This window comes from Cuculus canorus, chromosome 18 (assembly GCF_017976375.1).
Source record: "Cuculus canorus isolate bCucCan1 chromosome 18, bCucCan1.pri, whole genome shotgun sequence".
Lineage (NCBI taxonomy): Eukaryota > Metazoa > Chordata > Aves > Cuculiformes > Cuculidae > Cuculus > Cuculus canorus.
The window spans coordinates 9,393,281-9,404,254 of NC_071418.1; the positions used below are offsets into that span (position 1 = coordinate 9,393,281).

The window sequence follows — 10,974 nt, forward strand, 5'->3', positions numbered from 1 at the left end:
ACTGGAGGCTGGCTGATGTTACACCCATGTACAAGAAGGGTCAGAGGGAGGATCCAGGAAACTCCAAGCCTGTCACTCTGACCTCAGTGCTGGGGAAGGTCGTGGAGCAGGTGATCTCGAGTGCCATCACGCAGCACATGCAAGAGAACCGGGTGGTCAGGCCCAGTCAACACGGCTTCATGAAAGGTAGGTCCTGCCAAAGTAACCTGATGGCCTGCTAGGACTGGGTGACTCGCTTCCTGCGTGAGGGAAAGGCTGTTGGTCTTCTTGGACTTCAGTAAAGCCTTTGAGACAGTTTCCCAAAGCATTCTGCCTCAGGAGCCTGTCTGCCTCTGGCCAGGACAGGAGCACCCTCTCCTGGGTGGGAAACTGGTTGGCTGGCCGGGCCCAGAGAGTTGTGGTAAAAGGAGTTAACTCCGGCTGGAGGCCGGTCACAAGTGGTGTCCCCCAGGGCTCGGTGCTGGGTCCAGTCTTGTTCGATGTCTTTATCAATGACCTGGATGAAGGCATTGAGTGCAGCCTTAGCAAGTTTGCGGACGACACTAAGCTGGGAGGAAGTGTCAGTGTGCTGGAGGGTAGGATCAGGAGGACATTTCAAAGCCGGGGGTTACACACCACAGAGAGCTACCTGGAGGTTACGGATTTCAATGCTGCAAACACAGCCTCATGTTTAGACCTGGGCTGATGTAGGTTCAGTCAGGCAGCTCCCAACGTGGGCAAAGCCTGAGGGAGAGGGTAAAATCCCTCCACCACAACCAAAATCTCTGGAGGTGCTTCCTGGCTGGCTCTCGTCTCCCGGAGCCTTCCCAAGCAGAGCAGCCCCTCTGTCGCAGCCGCAGCCCCTCTGTCGCAGCCGGCTCAGCCCTCCTGGGCAGGGAGCTGTGTCTCCCTGGGCACGGGCTGCGGGAAGCTGCTGCCAGAGAGCAGCGCGGCCCCGCTGCCTGGCAGGGAGGGCAGGGGAGAAGGCGGCAGGACCTGGGCATCTGCCAGCGCAGGGGAGAAATTCATGCCAAGCCCCTCAGGGACCGGGAGTGGCGCCCACAGGCTCCTGGGGCCTGGGTTGGGGGGGCTCGGGGGGCTCGGGGCGGTGTCACCTGGCAACGGGTGAGGTGACAATGAGCCCCGTTCCTCCCCCCATTGTGACACTGCCTGGGGCCACTCAGTCTCAGGGATCACAGGGTGCCTGGGGGTCACTCGGTGTCTGTGTGGCTCCGGGTGTGCGTGGGGCACTCGCTCTCTGAGTCACTGCCTCGCTGTGGGTCCCTCAGTGTCCGTGGGGCGTTTGGTGTCCGTGGGGCACTCTGTGTCCTTGAGTCCCTCAGTGTCTGTGTGTCCCACAGTGCCTGTGGGGCTCCCAGTGTGTGTGTGGCCCCAGTGCCTGTGGGTCACTCCTTGCCCGGGGCTCACTCGCTGTCTGAGGAGAGGAGCACGAGGAGGAGGAAGGCTGCCTGCTGCCCACCCTCCCACCCTCCCGGGTCTCCTCCAGACACAGAGGCTGCGGTCCCGCCGTCCCCGGTCCCCCCGAGGGAATCTCTGTGTTTCCAGGCAGAGCAGCAGCCATGGCCTCAAACGGCCTGTCCGAGCGTCTGGACTCCACCTTCCTCAATCCCGAGTTCAACACCATTGACTTGAAAGCACTGTACAACCTGCTGCAAGCCATTCTCCAGCGCCTGAGAGACCAGTCCCCAGAGGTACAGCCTGGGCGAGCAGGGGCACAGGGTAGAAAGGGAGGCGGTGAAGGGTATTTGGACACCATGTGGAGCACACGGTGTGAGGAAAACAGGGCAGGGAAGAGGAGAGCCATGCGGCTCCAGACCCTCCCTGCTGGGCTGGCTGGGGGCGATGGGGCAGTCACTGCGCTTGGAGAGGGACTCAGGTCCTGCTCATCCCCAGGGAGGTCACAGGTCGGGAGCGGGATGGGTTTCATCAGAGCTGCTTTGCATCCTGCTTCTGGTGTCCTTGGTTCATCTGGCTGGAGGTCCAGGACCCCTGGCGTTCCGGCCCCATCATCCCCTCCATCCCTTCGGTCCCTGCTCCTGACCTATGGCTTGGGTAGCACGTGTGCTCCTCGGGCAGCTGAGAGGCTGCAGCAGCACCTCCTGAGCCTCACCTCCCGCTGCAAAGCCCTGGCTGTTAGGACAGAGCCACCTTCAGCGCTGCAGGGCCAGATCCTGCTGGGGCTGGGACATTTAGGGAATTCACACCTTGGGGACACAGCCCCCTGGCACCCCCTGGCACCCAGAGCACCACCCCAGCCATGCAGCCTGGCTGCCCCGGGGCCCAGGCCAGAGGGCCAGGGACCCAGCCAAGGTCTCACAGCCTCAAGAACAGCAGCCGGGAAACCTTGACACAGGTCTTGCAGGGAGCCTGGTGCGGGCCAGGCAGGGCTGGATCCATCCCTGAGGGCTCTGCTTGTGCATTGGCCCCTCCCAGAGCAGGGCTGGGGGGCTCTGGGGAGCTGCTGCCCCTTCTGGGCTCTTGAAGATGGGACCAATGTTTTCATGCTGCCCGTGCCGCCCTGCCAGCCTGGCTGGCCTGGACCCTGCGCTGCCCCCCGGGCTCTGTGCCGGCCACAGCGGGGGTGAAGGGCCTGGTCCCCAGGGACCCTCCCCTGGGGCTCACCCCCACCACCCCTCTCTGGGGCCATCGCTCTCTCCCAGGCTCTCCTCGAGGAAATCAGGGAAATGAAGGCCACACAAGCCCGCATGGTAGAGGAAGTACGGAAGATCCAGGAGGAACAACACGGGTAGGAAGACGGCAGAGTGTTTCCTAACCCACGGGGCTATGGGGGAGACCCGGAGGCCAGGGAACATCCCGCTTTTGGGGCACGCTGGCCCGGCAGCCCCATGGAGGCTAAGCCTGCCCGTGCCCCTGTCTCGCTGGCCAGGTCCACTCTGCAGATGAAGCAGGTACTGAATGAGCTGCAAGAGCAGCAGAAGACGAACAAGGCCACGCTCGAGCAGTTGGTGGCCCAGACGGCCGACCAGCAGGCACAGGTGAGGTCTGGGGGCGAGCACTCCCACTGGCAGCTGGCTCGGTGGGGTGGCCCTGGTGGGGTTCCCAGACATGTCCCTGGGCTGGATGAGGCCGTTGAGCCTCCATGGCCTCTGGACTTGTTGAGTGCATCCATCCCATCTCAGAGTCCGTTCCTTCTCCCGCTCTCGCAGCTGAACGACCTTAGGGCAGCTCTGGAGACTATGAAGCAGGAGCAGGCCAAAGCACACACAGTGCACTCTTCCAGCCAAAGGGATACCCAGGCGCAGCTCAAAAAGTTGCTGGAGGACTTCAGGAAGATCCAGGAGCAGGTGGACTCCGTGGCCCACCACCCAGCGGACAAGGTAGGAGAAGCAGAGCCAGGTAGGGAGAGGCTGGCAGGGGTCTGTCAGAGGCCCTCGGCTGGACGAGGTTCACTGTAATGTGGGAGAGTCCCTCGCTGCCCGCCCAGATTGGCTTTTTCAAGTCATCAGTATGGTCGGCAATGAAAGCCTTGGGGCAAATGTCCTGCATGCGCCATAGCCCATGGTCACTGGCCACGTAAGCGGGGTCTGTCCCCACGGGGCAGCCAGCCCTCCTAGCACGGCACCGCATTGTCATCTTCCTCCCTGGAGGAGCAGGAGGAGACGCTGACACAGCTCCAGGCCGCGGTCAAGCAGCTGCGAGGGGACCACCAGAAACTCAGCTCCTTCACGGCCAACTTCCGGGACAGCTGTCAGGAGAATCAGAACAATATCAACGTAGGTGGCTGGAAGCCCTGCGGGGTCAGAGCATCCTATAGGCAGATCCCGGCTGGGCACCACAAGTAACTTGTCCCCCTGCCAATGCGCTCGTAGCCCTACCCAGCTCCAAAATGCCTTTCCGGGAGGCTTTGGAGGAGGGTGGCGAGGCAAAGGGTACTCGAGTGGCTGGGAAATGGCTCAAGACCCACCGTGGCATCATGGGCTGCTTTCTTTTTTGGAAGGCTCTGTTCCAGGCCCTGAAGAGCCTGGAGAAGGACAAAGAAGAGAAGGAGCAGCGCTTGAAGCAGGTCCGGGAAGAGGTGAACTCCAAGGTGAGGGCTCTCTGGTCGCCTCCACACAGAACTGGCATCTTTGGGGCTTGGCAGCCTCCACACAGAACTGGCATCTTTGGGGCTTGGCAGCCTCCCTCCGAGGGACCCCTCTCGCAGCTCCCCCCGTAAGGGACCACCGCATCCCATCCTGGGGCAGCTGGCTGAGGGGGTGCCCTTGTCCACAGCTGGACCGCCAGGAGCTGGAGCCTCTCCTGCAGCAATTGAAGAGCTGGAAGAAGATCGTGGAACAACTGCAGAAGGAGTCATCGCCGAGAGACGCTGCTGAGGCAGCTGTGACTAAGTGAGTATGATGGGGACAGTGGTGGCTTCGGGGACAGCGCTCGCCCACATGGTACCCTGGCACGGGAGCAATCTAGCCAGCAAAGTGTCGGGAAGCAGCTGTGCCGCCTTCTCCCACCAGGAGCCAGCAGCAGCTTCCCAACACTAGAGCAGGCCCAAGGAGGGGCCTCCCATGGTCTGGAGCCCTCTCCAGCCCGCACTGCGGGGTGGGTGCAAAGGCTTTCTGGCGTGAGGGCAGGGGACAGTGGCTCGTGCACTGGGGCAGCACTAGGAAACACAGTGTCCACGGACCTGGGTTGTGACCTGCCCTCCTGGCAAGGCACCGGGGTGTAGTTAGAGCTAGGGAAGTGGTGAAAGCCACGTGAGGGCCGGTTCGGATGGCAGGCGTGGGCTCCTGCCCCCTTCACTACATGTCCTTGCCCACCTCACCCAGCCAGTGGCAGCTGCCAGGTTTTGGAGCTGCTGGTGGGGCCAAGATGTCCTGGTCCTGGGAGCAGCTGAGACAAAACTCAGGGTAAACCCCACGGGATACTCCATCCCCCACGTCCAGCATTTGCTCCCAGGCTGGGAGCATCCCACCCCAGCAAGAGGTACCAGAAAGCCCTCCTTTTGTCCTTGCCAGCACCCCAGTTCCCATGGGACTGAAATGTTGTGGAAGCGTGTGGGAGCAGTTCCCGTGCCGCTAGTGGGGTTTGGGTGCTCCCCTCTGTGGATTCTCAGGTGCCAGATACGAGGGGGACCTTTTTGCCCCGCTGGAGCCCATAAACAACTGCTCTCCCTCCTCGTACGCCCTTGATGCTGGAAGCAGCCAGCGGGTTGGGACCTTGCTAGGGTGGTGGCGATAATCCAGGCTCACAGCCCAAAGGTTCCCCGCTGAGGGCAGGGAAGTGCCCAGCCCCTCTCTGCTACCTGCAAGCCACATCCGACCAAGGAGCTCACCCAGGCTTTCTCTCCCCTCTGCAGGCAATCGCTGAACCGGCGCTCCTGTCTGTCTTGTGACCGGCCCATGGGCCCGCGGGGGCCTGGCCCGTACGTAGCACTGGGCACCATGGGGGGAGTCGGGAGAGATGGGTGCTGGTGATGCCCAGCTGGGTGGGACACGGGGGCTTGGGGGTCTGATGGGGGATCCGACCCTGCCAAGCCCCTCGCACAACCCTGTCTGACAGCAGGGGGACAGGGACACCTCCCCAGGGGCAAGGGAGGCTGTCAAGGGTACGAGCCCAAGGGTGCTTCTGGCTGTAGGGTGGCACCTGGGGTGTCACGGTGCCAGGCGCTGAACACCCTCGTGCTCCATCCCACAGGGAGCAGGCGGCCAGGGTCAGGTTCCCCACCGTGCCACGGAGCTGTGGGGGTCAGCACACCATCACCACCCCGCTGCAGCTCTACATGATCCGCCAGCCCAAGCCACCCATCACGCCGCGGCCAAGAAAGGTAGGGATGACCAAAGCAGGGATACGGTGGGGAAGAGCGAGGCTGGGAGAGTGATGCTGAGCATGCGGAGTGGTCCGTGCCTCAGTTTCCCCAGGGAGTGCTGGGGGTGGGAAGTTTGCTTAGGGACGCAGGATTCGGCCCTGTGGTTCAGCCAGCCCGTTCTCTGCTTCCCAGGATGACGAGGAGACAATTCTCTTGGGCCGGGATGGCCGAGTTTACCGCGGCTGCCGGAAGAGGCGGCAGACTGTAGTTGACGTCAAGGAAGATGGTACGGGCAGGGCAGGCTTGTGGGGGGAGCCGAGGGTGTGAAGGGGACCGGGAGGTGGGCGGGGCATCCACGGGGTTGGGTGCTCCTGGACAAGAGCACACCTCCTTCAGGGTGGGGGCTGCACCCCTCGTCTCGGTGTTTGCTACCGGGCAGGAACCCTGCTGCCTGCCCCATCCTGGGCTGGCAGAGCTGCCCAGGGGGGTGCAGGGGGCTCAACCCTGCCCCTCGCCCCCAGGCTCTGCTGCCTCGAGAACCGGCTCCGATGGACACCTCCCCAAGCTACTGTTCGTCCCGGCCCAGGAGAATCGACCAAGCTCGCTGGCAGACAAGCCGGACAAACTCAGACTACGGCTGCCCAAAATATGATTTGATTTTTTTTCCTTATATTTATTTCACGTTAGTAAAAACCTGCAACCGGCTTTTGTTGTTGTTGTTTCTTCTTTTAAGCAAGACTGATTTGAAAGCGGAACCCCAAGCTCCCCCGTCTCCCTGCCCCCAGCCAGCCATGCCATCACAGAAAGCTGTCAGATGGGTCAAGCGTGGCTTCCCTTTGGTCAGGCCATGGGGGCCACTCCCGATTACCTTCTTGTTGGGAAATGGTTAAGTGAAAAAGGACATGAGAATGTTGAAAAATGGATTGAGGAATGGTTAAGTGAACAAGGACATGATTCAATAGAAAAGCTTTGTGAGACACGTATTGTGTAAGTGGAAACCTTGTTAAACTCTGAGTGTAGATATGGACTGAAAGAACAAGAAGGCATACAAGGAGGAATCTCTAAGAAGAAACTTCTGAAGGACAAGTGAGTCTTTCCCAAGGGAACAGGATGGAGCACCAAGCCCAGCTGCAACTGTAATATAACTGCAAGTAGATAAACAGAACTCGAAGTAGCAACATAGTATTAATGAATTAACAAAGGACAATGAATCAATAGAGAACAAATAGTTTTAAGTAACTAATCATGTATAAGGTGTAACAAATTATAAAGCACAAAGCATCTTTTGAATGTTAGGGTATATAATCCGGGCTGATTTTGAATAAAGAAGAAGCTTGCTTTATCACTCACACTGAGTTGTCCGCTTGCTTCCCTCGCCGTCGACAAATGGCGCCCGAACAGGGACCAGAAAAAAGAAGCAGATGAGCAAGGGACAGGGACCCCCGATCCCTGTTACCTCCGGACGGCGAGCTCGGCAAAAGCACTGGTAGCAGCGACCAGGGGGCGAAAGATCGGGAGCACTGAATCAGTACAAACGATCCGCGCCTGAACCCAGATATCTACGTGAGGAGGTTCGCCGGCCGAGTGAGAGACTACCTACTCGTGAGTAAAAAGGCTGCAACCTTTCATGGCTGGATCATGAAAGAGGGTCCGGACCAGATAAAATAAGGTTAATATAAGAGGGTCCGATAAAGCGCGCGCAACGAGAGGTAGCATTTGAGATTTTATGCTTTTTAGAAAAGCGGGGAGCAGGTCCAATTAAGGACTTAATAGACAAGTGGAGAAATTATGGAGATTGTTTGTAAAAGTCGGGAAAGTGCCGGGATACAGTGACCGGAAGGCGAAAATTAAGAGCTTATGATTTCGTTAGGGATCGTTGCACTCTAGTCCGAACGCCTGAATCGTCAAAAAGGGATCCGCCGCCCGACATCATAAGGCTTTGGAGAGATAAGACAGAACAGGGCTACACATAAGACTTTATAAATTTATAAGGGCTTTTTTCTCTGACCAGAAATGGATAAAGAAGTGACTTATGAAATATTACGAAGCTTCTTAGAGAAGCGAGGACTTGACTCACAATATCTCAAACAACTTGCGGGACTCATTACCTTAGGAAAAACCAAGGGATGTTTTAAGGATCCGAATGAGATATTTGAGGAAGGTGAATGGCGCAAATTTGGGAACATCCCGTGGGAGGCATTTACAGATGATGATAAAACTGCAAAGAAACTAATGAAAGCTTGGAAAGAGATTATAAATTGTATAAAACGTTACAAGGTAAAAAGGTAGCGAGGAATCAGAGGAGGAAGAAGATGCCACGAAAATGCTGTAACAACCAAGGACTGTTACCTGTTAAACAATTGATACAAGCCTTATTTTGTGATATATGTGCATGTTTTGAGTGTTGTGTGTGTTCGGTGCCGTGTGTAGTTTAAATATTCATACCATCGTGCTGTTCTTATTGACCGGTCGTAAACAATGTTGTATGGGTATATTAATCCAGCTCAAAAGAGTGGTTCTGTGTGTATGCGTGTGTGTTTAAAGCGCTTTAAACGTTTGTAAGACTTGCAAATTGCGTTTTGATTATATTGAGCCTCTGTTTTGATTAATCTTTAAAATGCAACTCTGAAACCTTTCAATCTCAAACGTCCACTAAGCTGGCAAACAGGTAGATTTACCTGGGACCTTTGAAGTGAAAGGCTACAGATGACAAGATTTTAAAATACATAGGAAAAAAATAGAAAAAAGAAAGAAAATATGAAATACAGAAAGAAAAACAGAAAAGAAAACAGAAAAAGAAAAAATAGAAAAATAGAAAAAAGAATGTAGAAAACAAAACAAAACAAAATGGAAAAAAACCCAGCCCTGTGGCTGTGTGTGTGAGTCCCCCTCCCCCCCATCTCCCCCCTTTTACTCCTGTAAGGTTTTTTGTTTTATTTCAGCCTGGGAGTTTCTATCTCTCTCTAGGGGAGTAACAGTTTATGAAGAGCACTCTGCATTCCAGCGTCCCTTATCAGATCAGCAACTGCTGGGTCCTAGCGCCCACAACCGTAAAGGGAATTTTAGCCAGATACTAATGAAGTCATGATTTAAGAGTCCAAAAGGAGTATCCTCTGAGAGTAAAAAATTACAAAAGAATAGAAAAGTTAATGCATTTGCAGCCTTGAGAATTCCCATACAGGTTAAAACAGATAAAAGAAGGGTAAACCGTTAACATTAAAGAACCAAGGAAACCAGCAACCCAGCATGCAGCGGAGACGTGTGACAACAGTAAATGCTCCTGCTTGGATCTTCTTCATAGTCTCCTCAGTAAGAAGAGATTGAAAAGCACACAAGGTTTTGCTCCAAGCTTTTGGTCTTATTGGTAACGGTTTAAGTGTTTTGGTTAGTAGGTCATTCGAGTGTCACTTTGCAAAGTCTTTTTCTGTAACCTGGTGTTATTAATTCTGCTTTTACTGGACAAATACAAGCTATGGTTTATATTCCTTTCCCACCTGTGTATATCACCCAAAGCAGTTGTATTACTCAATTAATACCATTTCAAAGATTGTATTAGAGAAAATAGACCTTCAAGTCGCACCTGAAAAAATTCAAACCTGGAAATATTTTGAGTGGAAAACTTTGAACCCCAGCAAGCCAAATTGTAAATAGTAGTTAAAACAACTTACAAAAGCTCCTAGAAACAATCAATCGAGTTAAACTTTATTTGGGTATAACTAATGCAGAACTAAGTCCATTATTTGATCTTCTTAAGGGAGGACATGGCTTTAACAGCACCCCGTACTTTTAGGAGTGATGTACAAAGCATCAATCATGCAGTGTTACAAGATAGAGCTGCCATAGATTTCTTGCTCTTGGCACTAGGCCATGGGTGAGAGGAGTTTGAAGGTATGTGCTGCTTGAACCTGTCTGATCACTCCACATCCATACATGCTAAAATAAAACGGTTACAACAGGGCCTTCACCAACTGAAACAAGAAGATGGATGGGGAATAGACAATTGGATACAACCAATATTTGGCTCTTTATCACCCTGGCTCCTCTCCGTAATTAAAGAAGTATTGCGTTGGATAGGCCTAATACTGTTGCTTATAGTTGCGTTTAAGATAGGCTACAACTGTATTATGCGCAGTATAACAAAAAATCACCATGCTCTGCTTGTGCAAAAAGAAAAAGGGGGAAATGTTGGGAAATGGTTAAGTGAAAAAGGACATGAGAATGTTGAAAAATGGATTGAGGAATGGTTAAGTGAACAAGGACATGATTCAATAGAAAAGCTTTGTGAGACACGTATTGTGTAAGTGGAAACCTTGTTAAACTCTGAGTGTAGATATGGACTGAAAGAACAAGAAGGCATACAAGGAGGAATCTCTAAGAAGAAACTTCTGAAGGACAAGTGAGTCTTTCCCAAGGGAACAGGATGGAGCACCAAGCCCAGCTGCAACTGTAATATAACTGCAAGTAGATAAACGGAACTCGAAGTAGCAACATAGTATTAATGAATTAACAAAGGACAATGAATCAATAGAGAACAAATAGTTTTAAGTAACTAATCATGTATAAGGTGTAACAAATTATAAACCACAAAGCATCTTTTGAATGTTAGGGTATATAATCCGGGCTGATTTTGAATAAAGAAGAAGCTTGCTTTATCACTCACACTGAGTTGTCCGCTTGCTTCCCTCGCCGTCGACACCTTCTCCCTGCTCCACCACGCAGGTCTCCTGCCTGCCGGGCTTGACACCAGCTCTCTCGGACACCCCTACCTTCTAGAGCCCCAACCCAGGAGATTCCTCCAAGTCATTCGCTGAAGAGGCTCCCACGAGCTCTCCTCAAATCCAAGGCTGAAACCCTGCTCATGGCCCTGCTTGTCCCACGCAGGAGTCTCAACTCCACCATCTCGTGGGGCAGCCAGGGCTACCCCAACTTTCCCAGCCCCAGCCACGCCGCCCCTCTCTGTCAGCCCCTCTGTGCGTCGCTGCTCCGGCCCTGGCCCAAAGCACCTCCTCCTGCCCTGCAGGAATCTCGGGGCTGCGTGTGCCTGGCTGGGCTGTCTCTCCAGCAGAAACCGGGCGCCACAGTCCTCCAGGAGACCCAGGGCCTGGGATGGGGAGGCCACTTCCAGCTCTCTGGAGATGGCTGAATGCCCTTCCCCTTCCTGAGTGGGCGGTCCATGCCCAACTCCCCCATCCTGCCTGGCTGGGGAGGTTCCG

The 10,974-nt window shown here is 54.5% G+C and overlaps 1 protein-coding gene across 2 annotated transcripts; it reads left to right on the top strand.

Annotated features, from left to right (window-relative positions):
* Positions 1–17: 17 nt before the first annotated feature.
* LOC128853994 (putative mediator of RNA polymerase II transcription subunit 26) lies at positions 18–6,460 on the top strand. Of its 2 annotated transcripts, none has more exons than XM_054083458.1 (12): positions 18–186; positions 1,546–1,691; positions 2,661–2,746; positions 2,888–2,996; positions 3,168–3,338; positions 3,609–3,734; positions 3,959–4,048; positions 4,234–4,349; positions 5,312–5,377; positions 5,650–5,779; positions 5,954–6,047; positions 6,283–6,460. In XM_054083458.1, exons 1-12 carry the CDS (start codon positions 27–29, stop codon positions 6,411–6,413), a joined length of 1,425 nt encoding a protein of 474 aa, XP_053939433.1. In that variant the 5' UTR covers positions 18–26; the 3' UTR covers positions 6,414–6,460. The 2 variants fall into 2 exon arrangements, with proteins under 2 accessions (XP_053939433.1, XP_053939434.1); XM_054083459.1 differs by having other exon boundaries at positions 3,615–3,734.
* Positions 6,461–10,974: the final 4,514 nt, after the last annotated feature.

Coding starts and splice junctions, on each gene's coding strand:
- LOC128853994 (XM_054083458.1), top strand. CDS start 27: ATGTACAAGAAGGGTCAGAGGGAGGATCCAGGAAACTCCAAGCCTGTC. Junction 4,049..4,233: donor GGGAAGAGGTGAACTCCAAG/GTGAGGGCTCTC, acceptor CCTTGTCCACAG/CTGGACCGCCAGGAGCTGGA. Junction 6,048..6,282: donor AGTTGACGTCAAGGAAGATG/GTACGGGCAGGG, acceptor CCTCGCCCCCAG/GCTCTGCTGCCTCGAGAACC.